This window comes from Schistocerca americana, chromosome 4 (assembly GCF_021461395.2).
Source record: "Schistocerca americana isolate TAMUIC-IGC-003095 chromosome 4, iqSchAmer2.1, whole genome shotgun sequence".
Taxonomy (NCBI): Eukaryota; Metazoa; Arthropoda; class Insecta; order Orthoptera; family Acrididae; genus Schistocerca; species Schistocerca americana.
The window spans coordinates 716,312,671-716,332,371 of NC_060122.1; the positions used below are offsets into that span (position 1 = coordinate 716,312,671).

Genomic DNA, 19,701 nt, shown 5'->3' on the forward strand with positions numbered 1-19,701 from the left:
TCAGAACCCAACCAATGTGGAAAGAGACTGATATTAAGGATGTTCCCGAATGGTGTGAGCAGGGATTTTGTTGACCACTCGAACACTTCATGAAATTGTGCTGTTAAATTGGCAAGGTTTTAATTGCTGTCAGGTATCATAATGAGATCTTGGAACCTCGCGTGGTTGTAGCGTGGTGCTGTGGACCCAGACTTCGTATTGCAGGATGATAATGCCCAACTTCGTGGAGCATGCATGGTTGATGTCTTTGTTGGAAATGAAAGATATTGCATGCATAGCATGGCCTGCTTGCACTCCCAATTTGAATCCCATACGGCATCTTTGGGATGCACTAGGGATACAGGTTGCATCACTGCAGCATCCACCAACCACTCTCCAAGACTTGCGAACTGTGCTGCAGGAAGTATGGTCGTTGTTGCCTCACTATCAGATTGATGACATCATTCACAGTGTGTCCCATCATTTGTCAGGCTTTATTGCTGTCGGAGGTGGTCACATCCCAGAGTGAGCACATTAACCAGTTGTCTGAATGTGTGTGTAAATACATTAAGTTGGAAAAAATGAAGAATATTTTTGTCTACCATTATGCATGTTAAAGTTGTTTAGATTCTGTATTCTTTATATTGTTTCTGCCTTATTGTCACCTGATTATCCTTTTTTGTGCCAAAATAAATGCAGCCTTTGCAAAATATCAGTAATTTTGGACACCAGTGTATGTAACTTACTACTGTGCAGCTTTGTAACAAACAACAGTTAGAGAATGGTTGCTGGCACCTCAGATCATCATCATCATCATCATCATCATCATTTAAGACTGATTATGCCTTTCAGTGTTCAGTCTGGAGCATAGTCCTCCTTATAAAATTCCTCCATGATTTCCTATTCAGTGCTAACATTGGTGCCTCTTCTGATGTTAAGCCTAATACTTCAAAATCATTCTTAACCGAATCCAGGTACCTTCTCCTTGGTCTGCCCCGACTCCTCCTACTTTCTACTGCTGAACCCATGAGTCTCTTGGGTAACCTTGCTTATCCCATGCGTGTAACATGACCCCACCATCTAAGACTGTTCGCCCTGACTGCTGCATCTATAGAGTTTATTCCCAGTTTTTCTTTGATTTCCTCATTGTGGACACCCTCCTGCCATTGTTCCCATCTACTAGTACCTGCAATCATCCTAGCTACTTTCATATCCGTAACCTCAACCTTGTTAAAGTTGGTCGAAAGATTGAACGGTGCACAGATAACTTAGTCTTGGTACTGACTTCCTTCTTGCAGAAGAGAGTAGATCGTAGCTGAGCGCTCACTGCATTACCTTTGCTACACCTCGCTTCCAGTTCTTTCACTATGTTGCCATCCTGTGAGAATATGCATCCTAAGTACTTGACACCATCCACCTGTTCTAACTTTGTTCCTCCTATTTGGCACTCAATCCGTTTATATCTCTTTCCCACTGACATTACTTTCGTTTTGGAGGTGCTAATCTTCATACCTCAGAACAAACAAATGAATAACAGCTGTGCTGCAGACTGCCTGAATTTGCATTTTAAAGTTATAAAATGCAAAAAGAAGGCACAATTGTATCTTTTACCGTAATTGTAAGTAAGTTGCAGGAGAAAGAAACAGTAGTTACGAAATGCAGCTAAAAATTTCTTGTTTCAGTCTCAACAGCAGTAGTGGCAGAAAAATAAGTATGGGACATTCCAAAATCTTCAAAGACAATTTTTTGAGATGTTTTGAAAAGTTTGTCATACTGACTTTAAAAATTGATGTCTAGGCACTGACCTTCAATCTTATAAATATGAATAAAATTGAAGAGGGGCCAATCTGTAAGGTCCCCATGTTAAACCAAGACCTGTTGCAACAAACATTTAGTACACGCAAAAATGCTTACATGTACCTGTCCTCCAATTACAGTAACACCAATGAAGGGTCTTAAATTACATGTAGTGAAATGGCCAAAAAGTTGCACTGTATACAAAGACAAGTGAACTAAATAAATCTTAGCTTGCACAACAAGTAGTCTTCTACCTTATTTCATATTTCTTGGTCGTGCTGAAAGAAACGTGCTGCTGCACTAAAACATCAAACTTAGTCCCAAATGCAGTTTGTCAGATTACTAAAAATTATTTAAGACTTTTAGTTGTAATGTGTATATTTTATAGAAGAAAGTTTTCTAAAAGCTCAACATATGTTCTTTACGTTTGTATGTTGGTCAAAATCAATTAATATTTTCAAGTTGAGTAATTAGTCTTCTTCCCGTATTTATTTTCCTCTTGTTTCAGTAAAAGATCTGGAATTCCACCCTGATCGCCCTGAACATTTATTCTCATGTTCTGCTGATGGTGGTATATGGCACTGGAAAACTGAAGGAAGTAGAGTCTCTCAGCTCACAAAGATGACAGGTTTGTTATCTTTTGCAGTATATCTCATGATGAAAGTAGATCGGTAGTGGATAAGCAATTTATTTGTTTTGGAAGCATGCTTATGAAAATTGTAGCAATTTCTTCTCACTTTTGATGCACTCTTGTGTTGACTGTTTTGTCTCACATTGTGGTAAACGTATTAACTGTTACGGTGATAACTTTCGAAATAGTAAACAGTTTAGTTTATTGTTTTTCCATTTTGTGTCATTTTCATTTGCTTGCCTATTGTAGTTGTTCTGATCATGAACTTTTGCCATGAAGCAAGTGGTTTTGATTGCTCATAAGAAAGATAATTAAATTTAAAAAGGATAAGTATATTGAAGTATTAATTAGTATACTGTAAAGTCAGAAATAAAATAAGCAGTGATTCCAAAGGGATCGTAAACTTCATTGTAGCGTCATTAGGCACAGGACAAGATGCAGAGGAAGGGGGTAACATGTAATTTTATTGTGAGGGGACAGTTGCAAGTTACTTTCAACCAAGTGTTAACGTTGAAACATACTTGAAACAGGAAATTCTCACGTATGAATTCAGAGACCTTCCTGCTGTGAGGCAGCATTTAATTACTGATTCAAGCTGCATACACAAACAAGTGACAGTAGTATTGTCATTAATACTTTGGAGCCGATGGCCATAAAAATACGGTCGCGCCTGACCAACCCAAAAATCCACCGCCCATAATTTTACAGGCGCGTGTGCTCGATCTTCCCCTTCCTCCCTTTACATGTTCATAAGGCTCCTAATGGTCTGGGAGGCATGGCAGAGGCTATAGTTGAAGTATGTGCACTCTGTTGCATCGTCATGGCGAAGATGGTTTGATGGATGATGAAATCGTGCGAGTTTGAAGAAAGTGATGATTTTTCGGAGGATGATGATTTGCTTGATTCTGATGATGACGTAGACTATATTCAAGAAGAAGATTCTGAGTCTTCAGATAAGGAATGCAGATAACAAAATAAGCAATATTTTTATTCAGATTTCAATTGAAAGAGCTTTCAGTACATAAATACTGTAGTTAGTGATTTTATTTGCAAATACTACTTTTATGGTAGATTTAGACGAGGAGAGCAAGTGTCCAAGTTCTTCAGAAGCATGTATTGCCATTGTCCCTGGTGATACCACACCTGAAGTGCGTGGGTGACCAAGGGTGAATGTGAGACCGAGAACTTCGCGCCGTACCAGTTCTGAGGAAGGCTGGACTACAATTGTTCATGTGCCAAATATCTATCCGTTCTCGGGTCACTCTGGAAAGTGCAACCTTACCAGTCTAGACCAGAACAGCACACCTCTAGACTTCTTTTTGTGTTTACTTACAGACAGTATGGTGAATCATATAAAGCAGCAAACTAATCTGTATGCACAACAAAGCATAAGGAAATTACGAAACACAAATTCCCTTTCTCCTACCTGCTCACTGTCAAAGTGGAAAAGAGGCACTGTCGTAGAAATAAGAAAGTTTCTGGCAATTGTAGTCCATATGTGTGTAAGTGTGAGACCCCATACACGAGAGCACTGGTCCAAGAATAGTGTTGTGTCATGTAATTTCTGTCCAAACATCCTGAGACATGACAGGTTTCTTTCTATTTTGAGAACCTTTCACATAGAGACAATTCAGTTGCTAAAAAAAATGGAGAAGCTGGCTATGACCCACTGCACAAGGTGAGACCCCTCCTGGATATGGTGTCTGCTAATTTCCAGGGAGCATATACACCCTCTCAAAACGTTACAATTGATGAAGCCATGTGCAAATTTCGTGGCCGTGTGTATTTCAAGCAGTGCATGCCACAGAAGCCAAATAAATATGATAAAACTGTGCACGTTGTCAGGGTCAGAGACAGGTTACATCTGGAATTTTTCTGTTCATGCAGGTGAGAGGTTTGACACAGTGACACTTGTAAAGAATCTGTCAAGAAAAGGTTATACTTTGTTTACAGACAGATTCTACACCAGTCCAGCCCTTGCGCCAGAACTGGAAGCTGCAAAAACTGCTCTTGTGGGAACTACAAGAAAATCTAGACAGGGATTACCTTTTGCTATAAAAGATCAGAAACTTCAGCGAGGTGAACTAATTTTTAGGCTTAAAGGAAATATTTTGGCATTCTGTTGGAAGGACAAAAGAAATGTGCACATGATAAGTAAAAGGCACGCTGCTGAGATTGTGATGTTTATTGATTAGAGAAGCAGAGAGAAGTCAAAATGAGCCTGTGTGGTGGACTATAATAAAAACAAGTTGGGTGTTGATTTACCAGACCAACGACTATCATACAGGGCTTTTGAGCATCAAACTGTGAAGTGGTGGAGTAAGTTGTCATTCCACAGAATACTAATGGTGATAATAAATTCAAGTATATTGTACAACAAGGTAATTGGGAAATGCCTCACATCATCACAGATCCTCAACCACAACCTGGTACACCGGGACTCTCCATACTATCAACTGGAAACCTTTTCCTGGGAAAGATTGAGACAGAAATAGGCAAGAAACAGACACAAAAACAATGCATAGTGTGTTCTCTGAGAGGCAAAAAGCTTACTGGGAAAGTATGGCACAAAGACGCAAGCCACCAGTGTAGTGAATGCAAAGTGGCATTGTGCAAACTACCGGGTTTCAAAATTTATCATACAAAGACCAAAATTTTTACCTTTCAAAATTTCTAAATAGACCTTTTATGTGACTGGAAATCGCATAAATGAAACATTCCAAAATATATCTTATAATGTTCTCACTACTTACAGTGCGAGTGTGGATTTGGGTTATATCAGCTTACTCCCCCAAACCACCTTCCTTTTCTTTACGAGGTGACTTACCTGGAATTTGCAGCCTTTCTTCTTTACTGAATAGCTGGCTACTGGAACCCTCTTGACTTCTTCTCCGTCGAATAACACTAGGTACAGGAACTTTTAGACTCTGTCTACTTATGAAATAAGTAGACATACAAACTTTATTTTTCATCAACTAACGATATATTTGACCTCCATACACAATAAAAATCTCTCTTTCCATGTGAGTATGTAACTTTCTGCGAGTTTCTTGTACAGTTGGACGTTAGAAACACATTGAGTGAAAGCTAAAAGAAATTGGCTTGGATACCATGACCTTTCTTAACATAATCATAAAGAGTCTTGCTTCTAACAAGGTTGTGTCAAGGGTCTACAAGAGTACTTTATTCAACTGTTTTTGTTTTAATAACAATAGTCAATGACACAATAAGCACAGAGCTGCATATAAACTCCATGGTTCTAACCTTACACACTCCCTAAAACATCTATGGATTGCCCAACAGGTACTTGTCGGTGCCATCCGACTGCCGCATCTACTTTCTTCTCGCAACTGATTTTAAACCTGCACACGCAAACATGTGAAGCACAGTAGGTAGAATTCTACCATCCCACACTCATATCCAGAATATTGTGTGTTCGAGACTGTAGAAGGCTGAGTGGTTCTAGAATCTTATTTTACTTTCTTATTAAGAAATGAGCATTTACTCGTGGTTTTAGTCAGCTTTACTAATATTTAGGAATTGTGAAGACTCATGACACATAAGTAAACTATTTTCTATTCTTATCTTTTCTACTTCCTTTTTCCTAGTATGTACTATTTTCATTATTTGTAGCTTGGTGGAACTCTGGACAAAATTAAAGTGTTCTCTTGACTCTCATTTAGTTCCATGAAACATAATAATGCTAGTCTTTCATAGAATTCACACTTCCTAGAATAATCCCTATAAAATTTATGACTTTTGTCATGACACTGTTCCCTTCTCCTAGGATCAGTACCTATTCCTTGCTTGTGGGTTGACCTTATGAGAGCACTTCCTCTTTCCATTCTGGTAGATACGCCCCATACAAAACATCTCTATTTTTTAGGCCACAGATCGTGCTATCTCCACATAGGTATGCCTGCCCTTTATACTCGGTGAATGCTGGGGACTCCCCCCTTATCCTTCCTGAGTAAGCCTCACGGTTCAGTACCCTAGTAAACACTTATATGTATACCATAATTAAGTATCTTCTGGTAGTTATAAGTCTATCTTAAACTTCGCATTCATTCTTTAATATATCATTTACTCCCGAGAGTCCTTCTCTCCTTATCAACTTCTATATTTTCAATAGATACTATGTCAACATATACTATTTACGTCCCACTATCCTTCAATTCATCAGAGTATTCATTACGCTGACATTTCTCAATGATCAACGTGACTAATTCTTCTCCTACTTTCCCTTTTCTTTTTTTTTCCACACCTCTTTCTTATTTATCCATTACTTATTACTACTCCATTATTGTTCGTTATGTATGTGCACCTCTTCTTACGTATATTTGATGTATACCCATCATAGCTTCCTACATATGTCCGCATATTTCCATATGTACGCACATTTTCCCTACATCACCTTGTGGTTCTCATATTGTGACAAGCTTCCTCTTATGTGATTTAATTTGTGTGTAGAAGTGTATAATTGTGTATATGTGGATGTTTGTTTGTGTAGTCTGATTCCCTTATCTAAAGATAAGATTTAGGTTTTTAGTAACCACAGAAATAAGGAAGGACTTCAGTGATAGAAGTTTGTGAATATGGAAAGAGGGAAAGAATAGAAAGGTCCTCAAATGAGAAGTAAGAAAGTAAAAAACAGATATGGATGCTAGGATCAAAGAAGAGAAAGAAGACAGCCCCAAAGACAGGAAACCCTTCAATTCCCTACGATCCCTACCCCTCAGGTACTTCAGTGAGACACTGGAGGAGATTTGGTGTTAAATCATCCCCTACAGAATGGATTTGTCCCACCTTCACCCTTTGAGGTCCCCGAAGGAAATCTGAAAGGTGTGATGGGTGTTTTGTGTTAGTCATGATTTATCTGTTCTTGTAAATCATGCTTTTAACTGCAATACCCACCCCTTTCCAAATTTATACAAACCCTCCCATCTATATCACATGTCATAAAAGGTATAAAATTCTCTATACAAAATAGAAAAGCTATACCCTTCGGTATAACAGTTGTTCCGCTGGTCACATCTTATTATATTTTCCATAAATATAATACTCTATTTAGTTTATTTCATCTAGATATCACTTTTTTCTGTGATTCTCTTAAGTTGGTCTCTATTTCATAGTCATATCTGGTTTTCTAAGCAATACGTTTATAGAATAGTTCTAGATTTTAAAGGAATTCGGTACAGGAAACTTATTTGGATAAAACACCAAAAACAACTTGGGATCCGTCAGTCGTTACTCCACCCGTTAACTCAGAATGTTAACATCCCTGGGGGATATACAATTTTACATCCTTTACATTGTATTTACCCTTCTCTAATCCAGTTGTGGGATCTATTAAAAATAATGTGTTAGGGTGGACCACTGTTTGTACCTGGTACAGTCCCTCATATTTTTGGACAAACTTATGAGTCTTCTTCAGAGTCGAGCTGGGAAGATGTTGTTTTATAAGAACCAGGTCATTGACTTGGTACTGAGGTTCCACAGCCTTTTCGTTATGCTTACTTACTCCTTGTAGCGCCTTTTCAATTAAATTTTTAGAAACTATTTCCTGATTTACTTCATAATTGACACTAGGTTGTTCAGACCAATTAAAACACTTCATTAGAGGTTCTCCTACAAAAGGTTTGCTTATAACTAGTAAAGGTGTCAACGCAGTTGATAAATGGGGTAATTCATTTGGGATAAGTTCAAAGTCCTTAATTTTTGTTGCTCACGAAATATGTTTTTCATGGTAGTAAGTACGACATAATTTTCCAGTTTCCTTCTTTACTCGCTCACATGGATTTGATGACAGGTTATAATTGGATATTAACACTTGCCGAACACCTTCCAATGCTAGAAATTCTCTAAATTCGTTACTCACAAATTGTGGTCCATTACCCGTAAGAAACCGTTTTTCCATTTTTGTTTACCTACTTCTAGAATGTATTGTTGCAAACAGTGTATAACCGTCTATGTATTTGCTCTTTTAATGGGATATAGTTTAACATATTTTGACCATCATTCTATGATGACCAAAATGTATGATACTCCTCCCTTTCCTTTTAGGATTGGTCCAAAAAAATCTGCCGCTCTGAGATTGTGTAATGACTTAAGAATAATAGGATACATTTTGTATTTCATATGAGTATTATTCTCTTTCACTTTCTGGCAAATTTCGCAAGTTCTTATCAAAGATGCTATTCTGTGTCCTAGCTTCTTAAAATAATAAAATTTATTCATATGGGCTATACTCGTTTTGAAACCTTCGGAATACACAAGCACCAACACTGTGATGTTACGCTGTCGCTCCAAAACAAGTTATGACCTATAATTTTCCATATTCCTAATTGATTAGGAGGTAATATGTTCTGGATACAGATAGAAAATATTTCTGTGAAATAAGGATCATGATGGTTGAGCAATCCCCTTTACAGTGAAGTTATGATATTCTACTGACTAAAATTAATGGCAAAAATAATACCGGGGTCTTCCATATGTTTTAATTCTTCTGTTCCTATGGTTCGCCTCAATAAAGCATCAGGTACAATATTTTCAGAACCTTTTACGTATCATATCTTATATCGTATTCCTGTTGGAAAAGCATCCATCACATCAACCTACTGTGTAGTAATCGACTATTCATAAGAAAAGATAAAGCTTGATAATCTGTATAAATATGGATTTCTGATCCCCATACTAGTGTTTGAAACTTTTGAATACTCCACATAATTGCCAATAGTTCCCTTTTCGGTAGCTGTGTAATTTAGTTCGTGCTTATGTAGGCTACGGCTAGCAAAAGCTATGGTTCTGTGTTCTACATCACTTGGATCCCATTCGCCCAAAGTTCGGCAGCAACACCATAATCAGATGCATCTGTCGAAAGTTTAAACAGTTCGCCCATAATTGGATGGTGTAACTTGGGTGACTCAACAAGCGTTCTTTTAACGTTTTCAAATGCATCATTTGCACCTCGATTCCATGTAATGGTACTCCCTTTATTAATAAACGTAAAATTCTTGGGTCATTTAACTCTTGCCCTTTTACGTACCGTCGATAGTATCCAGCCATACCTATAAATCCTTTTAATTGTCTTACATTTCTGGGGTGCGGACATTCTTTGATAGCTTTTATGCATTCAGGGTCTGGTCTAATTCCCTTTACCCGTATAATATGACCTGAGACCGTAAGTTCTTGGTGCACAAAAAACAATTTTGACAGCTTCACCGTAATACCTTCCTCTATACATTTTTTTCAGTTTTGCACAAAGCTAGACAATATTCCTCCCAAGTAGCTACTAGTATTAGGATATCGTCTACGTGTATTATCAAATCCTTCAATAAGTCTCTCCTTAGTGCTTCATCTACTGCACGTATAAATAAGGACACAGAGATATTAAGTCCGAATGCCAATACATTGAAATGATAAGGTTTTCCATCAAACAGAAAGGCTGTATACTTCTTGGAGTCTGGATGTAATTTTATCTGCCAATACCCCGTGGTCAAGTCCATTGTGCTAAAGAATCTTGCCTTTTCAAATTTGGATAACAATTAATCGATATTAATCGGTCGATCTCTCTCTGTCTCTATATGTCGATTCAAGGTGAGAGCGTCTAAGACTAATCATACCCTGCATGTAGCTTTCCTCACCATGACCAGAGGATTATTCATTACACTGGAACTTCGTTCTATAATATTATTATCAATCATTTTGTTAATCTCATCCCAAACTGCTTCCTTCAAACTCCCTGATATTGGATACGGTTTGCAAAAGAATGGAGTGTCATCTTTGATTTTGAACTTACAGATATAGTCACTGATGTTACCTAGATAATCGGAAAACACCCCTTCATACTCCATTAAAATTTTATATAAATCTCGCCTTTGTTGATCGGTTAATATTCGGGATTCATTAACTTTGTCTTGTACATCAGTTTGATGTGTTCCTTGATCCGCATTGTTGAATTTTGGTGATAATTGAGCTGTAGCTGTTAATCACAGATACTGACACTCAGTTGTTTGTCCCTCAATGTGACCATTTGTCACAAATGGTGCCCAGCATCTACTGTCCCTTCTACCAAAACAAAGATGGTGTTCATCAGAGTTTAAGGTGACTTTAAAGTCTAACAACCAATCTAAACCTAATAGTACATCTCTATTAATATTCTCTACTATTAATAGTATTTGACGAAATTACATATTTCCAACACTGCAGTTCCCTTGAGTGTCGTATTTTACAAGTTTACTTTTGTTCCCGTTATCCCAATTATGTATACTCCAGTCACTGGCAAAAATGGTAAGTGCTGTTTATTCTGTAGTGAATTAAAAAATGCGTTTTGAGATGAGTGATACCTCACTTCCAAAATCTATAAATATGTTAACCTTGGAATTTTCCACTGTCCCTGCTATTATAGGTTGTGGGTTATTAGTGGCTAAGCTTGGTTCTTCAAGCAGCAACCATTCCTTTCTGGGTATTTTGTGTGTAAAGTTAACATACATACGTGGAATAAAGCCTCCTAATGTATCTCCTCGACCTGGGCCCCGGCCCTGGATCCAGGTCGATGAACGTTGTATTCACAATTATGGGTTGGTTACTGAAATGAGATACTACATTCCCATTCTGTGTTATATGGTTACTCGGTACAAATTCTTGAGAAGCTGCTGGATCTAAATTTGAATGTGGATACTTCTTTTGACAATTGTCACTACAACTTTTCTTATTGTACTGGTGTACTTGTGCTAAGTTTGCCTCATGGTTTTAAAATTATTTCCGCTATTTCTTTTATAGTTTGAACTTTCACTTTGGTGTAAAGTTTCGTTGCGGTCCTTATTTATTGCATCAAGTGCGTCAACAAAAGACAACAACTCTTCTATCGTTTTCCAAACAATACATAAGATGTCTTTTCTCACAAAGATTGGCAATCGTCTAATTAAAATACATACTAATCCTTCTTCTTCCATTGGCTTATCTAAATACTTTGCTAATGTTAAATGCCAGTTGAAATATTTCCTCATAGTACCCCAAGTATTATTATAATATTTTAGGTCCCATGGATCGTATATTAGCTTTTCTTGAGCACTGGCAAACCAGTACTTCTCTTTAAATGTCTTTTGAAAGTCTTCCCAAGAGGAAAAATTTTCAGTATTTGCTGTTCCCCATTCTGATGCTTCCACTAGAAGGTACTCCACAGCAAATTTGATCTTGTAAGCTTCCCAATTTTTTGACAAAGCTTGGTTTAATCTTTTTTAAGAAATGGGTCAGATGTACATCTGGCTTAAATTTAGGGAATTGTCTAGATAACCCTGAATTAGCTTCCCATTGCAAATTAGTCAGTGCTTCACTAGCTAACACAACATTAGTTGAAGTTACCCTTTTTTCTACTTTGTCTTGGATAAGCTTAATTTCTCTCCACAGGTCGTCCATACCCTTCATGGTATCATTAAGTTCAGAAGAAGGAATAGGCGATACGTTTCCAGATGTTATGCCCTAGGTAACCTTTTGCTCTATAATATCTCCAAATTGTTCCTCCAAACTAATTATTTTATAATATTGGAGTTAGCCATTTTCCCTTTGAAATTCCTTTCTGCATTATTTACCCGTGTATTGACACCTGTAATTTGCGATTGAATGATTGGCATTTATTCATTATGCTTATCTACACACTCTTTCCAAGTGTTCATTCCCTGTCTTACATCATTATATTTAATATTGTACATGTTTTCAAAAGATCCTAACTTTTCGAGAAGTTCTAATTCTATGTTATTACATTTGTTCTCAATGTCAACTTCTAACATTTTCAATAAATCTTGAAAAGTGTCGTTCTGTTTCTGACTAGTGTCGGTAAACATATGATTTATATGAGTGGTCAAAGAATTTCTCTAGTCGTTCTTTAAATCTGCTTTTTAATTCTCTACTTTATTACTTATGGTGTTGAATTCAGTCTTCAAAGCACCCATGCCTTCGGCTAGATTACTAAATTCCTTGCTTTGAGAGTCGACTTTGGTGTTTAACAAACCTAAATTTGTCGTTTGTGTATTTAATTGAGAATTTATCAAGTCTACTTCTTTACTAAGAGTCACACTCTGAGCCTTTAATTGAGAATTTAATGAGTTTAACTCATAAGACTCGAGCTTTGATTAAATTTATCAACTCAGCCTAGTCAGGCACTTCTTTGCTAATCATCATGGCCATAGCTGGGCCTTGAGTTTCCCCAACCTGTTGTATATTTTCCGTACTTTTATATGCCTTAGCTCTTGTAAACATTGAAAACTAACTTTAAATATGATAATTACACAATAACAGTTCACTCAACAGTATCTTGTACCACTTCATACTAAAGTAATCAAGTTTTGTTTCACGCTCACCCAGTGTAGAATTCTCATTGCGTAGGTGAGCAGCTGTGGAGTTAGGTCAGCACTAGTGAACAGCAGCTGGTGCCTGCGGCGTCGGATGTATGTTGGTTTCAGCGTCTGCATCCGCGCAATGTGTGTGAGAGCTGTATACTCCCTGCACTGGATCTTCTTAGCTGAAGCGTTCTATGTGTACTACTACTTAGACAAATATGTCAAAATCTTCTTTACTATTTTTATTGTTGTGAATTTTTCATTTCTTCAATGTTTTTCCATTTAAATTTTGCTCCATTGGATACTGGAACATATTACAATGTCCTAGAGTAGTTCCCTTGTCTTTTTATGTTTAGGTGCTATGGCAATACATAACAGCTACTTCTCTCGTTTTTGACGTAAAAGTCCTGTTTTCTCAGTCCTTTCACACAGGTCGCCATGTTCTAATGTTCTTGCGTCAAGAGTCTACACAAGTACTTTTTCTTGTTTTAATAATAATAGCCAATGACACAGTAAGTGCAGAGCTGCATATAAACTCCATGGGTCTTCCTTACACACTCACTAAAACATCTATGGGTTGCCCAACAGGTACTTGTCGGTACCGTCTGACCACCGCGTCTACTTTCTTCCCGCGACTGATTTTAAACCTGCACACACAAATATGTGACACGCAGTAGGTAGGATTCTACCATCCCACACTCATATCCAGAATATTGTGTGTTTGAGACGGTTGAAGGGTGAATGGTTCTAGAATTTACACAGAAATTCTCGAATCATTACACTCTATTGTGTAAGTACACATTACTTGTAATTGCAAGTAGTATTTGAAGAGTTTATTTTTGTAGCAGAAAATTATATTATGTTGTATAAGGCTGCTTGCTAGCCATGTGTGTTCTCTTTCACCAGCTTCATTTGCTGCATTTTTATATTTTCTCCATTCATAATATAAATTCAATATCTCCTGTGTTAGCCAAAGATTTTTACTAGGCCTCATCTTTTTACCTGTTTGATCCACTGCTACCTTCACTGTTTCATCTCTTAAAACAGCTCTTCAACTCCTGCTGTATTCCTTTATTCTGTTCTAGTCAACCATTGCCTAATGCTCCCTCTGAAACTCTCAACAACCTCTGGTACTTTTTACTTATCTAAGTCCCATCTCCTTAATTTCCTACCTTTTTGCAATTTCTCAAGTTTTAATCTACAGTTCATAACCAATAAATTGTGGTCACAGTCCACGTCTGCATATGGAAATGTCTTACAATTTTAAATCTGGCTCCAAAATCTCTATCTTACCATTAGCTCGTATAATCAGCCGGAAATATTCCAGTGTTTCCAGGTCTCTCCCAAGAATACAACCTCTCTTCAAGATTCTTGAACCAAGTTTTTGTGATGATTAAATTATGCTCTGTGCTACATTCTACCTGCTGGTTTCCTCTTTCACTCCTTTCTCATAGCCTATATTTACATACTATATACAAGGGAGATGATCTTGAAGGTGGTATTGTAGAAATGGAAGAGGACATAGGTGAAGGTAAGTGGGAGATATGATATTACAAGATGAGTTTGACTCAGCACTGAAAGACTTAAGTTGAAACAAGGCTCCGGGAGTAGGTTAAGGAAAGGAAAACCTATGTTTGTATCATTTGTAGGCTTCGAGCAGCTTTTGAGAAAGTTGACTGGAATACTCTCTTTGAAATTCTAAAGGTTGCAGTGATAAAATACAAATAGTGAAAGGCTATTTACACCTTGTACAGAAACCAGATGGCAGATATAAGAGTAGAGGGGCATGGAAGGAAAGCACTGGTTGAGAAGTCAGTGAGACAGGGTTGTAGTGTATCCTGATGTTATTCAACCTGTGCATTGTGGAAGTGGTAAAGGAAACCAAAGAAAAATTTGGAGTAGGAATTAAAGTTCAGGGAGAATAAATAAAAACTTTTAAGTTTGCCAGTGACATTGTAATTTTGTCAGAGACAGCAAAGGACTTTGTGGAAGTGCAGTTGAACAGTGTTGACAGTGTCTTGCAAGGTCTGATGAACATCATCAACAGCAAAACAAGGCTAATGGAATGTAGTCAAATTAAATCAGGTGATGCTGAGGGAATTGGATTAGGAAAAGAGACACTTAAAGTAGCAGATGAGTTTGCTATTTGCTCAGCAAAATAATTGCTGATGGTTAAAGTAGAGAGGATATAAAATGTAGACTGGTAGTGGCAAGAAAAGTGTTTCTGAAGAGGAGAAATTTGTTAACATTGGATATAGACTTACATGTTAGGAAGTCTTTTGTGAAGGTCTGGAGTGTAGCTGTGTATGGAAGTGAAACATGGAAGACAAACAGTTTAGACAGTAAGACAATAGTAGGTTTTGAAATGTGATGCTGCAGAAGAATGTTCAAAATTAGCTGGGTAATCATGTAATTAATGTGGAGATATTGAGCAGATTTGGGGAGGAAATTAGTTTAGGGCACAACCTGAATAGAAGAAGGGATCAATTGATAGACATCAAGGGATCACCAATTTTGTATTGGGGGAGGGGGGTGGTATAAAAATTGTTGAGGGAGACCAAGAGATGCATACTATTCAATTCAGTACACAACAACCAGTTTCTCCAAATTTTCTTCAGTTAGGCTTAATCAGACAAAACATTTTTGTGCATAGAAAATGACCTGTCTATGTCAGAAGTGTCTGGTGCATACTTCAGTGGATACATTTTGGACAAAGTCAGAGCAAATTGAAAGTCTTTTACATTTTTGCCACAATATATTTTTTGTCATCTCCATAAACTCAAAATCGAGATTTGATCTGATAACTTTGTTCATTGTATCTTAGTCTGCAACACTGACATTTCAGTACAATGCGTGAAAAGATTTGTCACTATCTTCAATAATTTTCAAAGATTCCACAAACTTCCAACTTTGATACGGCCACAGGCAAATGTGCAAAATTTGACCTGATGTAGATCAGATCTGGCTTCTTGAATGCCACTTCTGCAAGCTGCTTTAGTGGCTTTGAAAGTGTCTATGAGCCAGAATTAGAAAGTGAAAAAAACACCAATCAAGGGAGCAGTAACTTAGATTTTCAATAGTATGAAGGAAACAGATATGAACTTCAATAAATGTACAGTAATTTATGGTCTATTAGCAACAAAATTTCATCAGAATCATCACAGTGAAAGATGATGGCATTTATCCTAATGCCCCATCTGATTAAAATAGGTTGTGACAAAGATAAATCTGACTGTAGATATGCAAGTGCAGCAACATGGACAGGTGCTTCCAAGGATACGTTCAATAGGGAAAAAGAGTCAGCATACAGATGACTGACTTAATGCTGTCAGAGTTTGTTTTTTGTTCATCTGTTTACCTTGTTTGTGGAGGATATCAGCGCAGTCACACTGTTTCAGCTACACAATATAGCACGTGTCCTAATTGTGTAACGTGGTTTAGGTTAGGATAACATAATTTAATTGCTTTCCTGACGTCTTCATCCATTAATGGGGCAGCATAACTTAACAAGAGTAGGTCCTGTTTTTATTTAAATTTATTGGCATGAGGTATATTGATTTCTGCCTGCATCTACTTAGCCAAACTGAGACCCTTGAGGGCCATATAAACGCGTAAATCGGTGGTCATTAAACCTTTCTTACTCTAGAGCCTATACTGGTATTGGGGGAAGGCACCTCTGGCTGTTCATTTACCAATCTTATTATTACTCAGTAACGTACATAAATTACTATGTTATCAGCCTCAATAGACTAGCTATAGTAAGGGTGCAATAAGTTGCCAGCCGCCTCCACGTACTGGCCGTCAAAAGTCGGCACCATCCGAGAATGCTTGGTGTTGACTGTGTCAAATAGCTGCCACCCCCAGTGCCCCAATGTTGTCCCAAGTGATTACTTAATGTTTTGAATGTCATTTTATTTCTGCTCATTGTTTTGTAGTACAACAGCCTTAAATTATTTCATTTTCCTTGTTACAAATAAGCATCACATTTGAAGATGACCGTCTCTATAATGATCACTCATGAGTCAATGTTACTTCTGTCTGAAGTTTATACCACAGCAACTGATTGGCGTGAGTTGCACGTGCTTGTGAGTTCTCAGTAGTGGTAGATAAACAGTCAAACATTACCACTCTCACATCCTCTAACCCTGCAGGTTCTGTGCTACTTACAGCTCTGGCCTGAGGTAAGTGGCCAACTTTACCTAGCTCATGGCAAAATTCACCATCAATTAAAATTGAGCACATCCTAAAACGTTAATGCCTCTGTAACTATTTTTATTTGTTACTGAGTGAGAAAACTACTCTCATAACAAGCTATTAATGTTTGTTGATGTTTTTGGATTCAGTTGCTAGTTGCTACATGAATATTATTATAAAATACAGCTGAGAACCATGGGCTTAATGAATATTCATTCGGGCTACGTGCGCCCAGTAGTTTGATGACCACTGGTCTAAATTTATGCAGTTATATAATAGAAATCTTCAAAATACAAATTACTCTCCAAAGAGCAAATTATTTCAAATGTATGTGTGTAAATTCAGGCTCTATTTATGATATACAACAATGAAATGAATATATTCACTTGGTAATTTGTAATACTTGTCAGAAATTCTCAGGGATTTCTCTCTACCCCCTCTCAAGTTTGAGTAGGTTGGCCCCACCTCTCTTCCTCCACCCCCCTCCCCCCCCCTCCCCCCCCCCCCCTCCTCCGCCCCCTCTTCCCCCCTGTTGACAATTTTATTTTATTTTCATTTATAGCTCCTTACCTAATGTTAAATCAAAATGACATGAATGTTGTATTTTCATTTTTCTCCCCCAGATATGACTGCAGAAGAAAGCCCGTGGGTTAGTGGTGCAGTAGCAAAGCAAAGAATTCAGATATATGCACTGATGCCACAGCTGCATAAACCGATCAACTCCCTTGATGTGAGCAAGGCAAATGTTATATTTGGTTGTGACAATGAGGCCGTGTACATATGTAAGAATACAAGTGTGTATCAGTAAATTAACAATTATTTATTAAAATGTTGATTTGTACTCAAATATTTGTATTTCACAAGCACATTAAAAATACTTTGTCATTAGTTGCTGGGTTTTCATTAGGTGTAGTCTTCTATCTTGAATGGAATACTTGTTTGCAGTAATTGTCAGCACACTTTATAATATTATATACTGATACTACTAGTGTTGACATCTTCTCCATGACAACCTTGCAAACAGTGGTTAGTTGGGATGGGAGATTGACAGGATGATTCAGAGGTTTTCAAATGTTGGTACAAAATGCAGTGTATAGCCACTGGGGAGGGGTGATGGATAGCCTTAGAATACTGTACTCCATACTGTGAAAGAGGTAGGCTGAGAGCTGGTAGTACTGTCGCCCACTTTGAAGTGTGGTGTGTGAAAAGTTACCAGTACTGCTGTAGAGCCATAGCTGCCTACAACTTGGGCAACAGTTACATGTTGCTATAGGAGCTGTAACAGAACTGTTTTATGTGACTACTGTGGAAAGCACGTTAAGCAGCCACATTAAGTCCCGTTACACTGTTGCGGCTCTTCTCTCATCCTGTAGTCTGTAGGTCCACCCCTGCTATTCTAATGTGTTTGATTTTCCACTGGTTCTTTACTGTGACATTAGGTGATGAAATAATGTCTGATCAGGGGCTAATACTTACTATTCCAGCGCACTTGCCACGCTCTTCTAATCGAACTTCGTTTCTCAAATAGCTGCATTTTCTTCTAGAAGTTAAGAGTGCCAACCCGACACTCAATTCTCAAAATAAATATGAGGCTTCTCACGAACAGTGTATCATATATTGTATGCTTGTTTACAATGAACGTAAATTATAAAGTTGCATCAGTATTCGGAACATCACAATTACATTGATAAGGACTAAGTCCAGAAGCAGTCTATCTTATTTAACAGATTCCAATTGAGTGAGTATACAACAAGTTTTCTATTTTCCCTGTGACATCATATGTGTTGTCCTGGCCTGCACCATACCTCCGAGGGAAGACCCGACGACACCAAATGAACTGCTCAGTCAGCAGGTACTACGAATGTTGTACGATGTTTAGTTTTGTCACAGGTTGCAGATGTGCTGCATCCATCCATTATGTAACACGAGCACATAAATAAAACACATCAAACAGTAGTTTAACTAATTCATTACAGAAATAAACCCTCTATAGTGGTTATTATCCTTCGTTGGTTTGAAAGATGCTTGTGCAGATATCCCTTTACCAAAGTGGTATGTTACACTACAGATTTCTCCCCTTAGATGAATGTCGTCATCACTACTGTGAAACATCAACCAAACAATAAATATTCTTAGTCCAAAAGTACTTTTAACCTTTTGTCATGGTCCAGGGGGATAAAATTATGTCTTCTGGACCTGCAGAACATTTATCCACTTTATTCTTTTAAATATAGACCTACTGATGTTACTCAAGTTTACTGTAATGAGTAACTGGAGAATTTCATATAACAAACAGTGTAAGTGTTGTATTTTGGATACATAGACCTCGTCAACATAAACGATTTTATATGACAGACAATTCTCTCTCTCTCTCTCTCTCTCTCTCTCTCCTGACATTTAACATTTCTCAAGGAAGGCCTCTGCGCTTGAAGTATTCAGTGCAATGGTGACATCGAGGTCTCTCGTGTACCCCTATTGTGACATCGTAGCATTGTCACTCTGTCCACAACACTGCAGGATGACCAACAAATACCTCAAACAGAAATTGCAGAACACAAGTAGAAACTTATTCTCGTACGTAAATAAATCATTGGTTATCAAAATTGAAACCTTATGTAATCGTTATTCATGTTATGTCAAACAATTTATAACATTTATTCATTCATATATAATGTTGAAAGTATAGAAATTTTAAATCAAAGAAATCCATGAGGCTCTCCTTAAATTAAAATCGTGAAAATCATGTACCGTCACACGTGCGCC

General features: G+C 37.5%; 1 protein-coding gene across 1 annotated transcript in view; it reads left to right on the plus strand.

Moving 5' to 3' along the window:
- LOC124613950 (nucleoporin Nup43) overlaps positions 1-17,826 on the plus strand; it is a 202,703-nt gene extending 184,877 nt beyond the window's left edge. Inside the window, exons 7-8 of the mRNA XM_047142718.1 lie at positions 2,285-2,404; positions 17,562-17,826. Of these exons, the coding sequence (XP_046998674.1) occupies positions 2,285-2,404; positions 17,562-17,746 (305 nt within the window). The 3' untranslated portion in view covers positions 17,747-17,826. The remainder of the gene's footprint in view (positions 1-2,284; positions 2,405-17,561) is intronic.
- Positions 17,827-19,701: the final 1,875 nt, after the last annotated feature.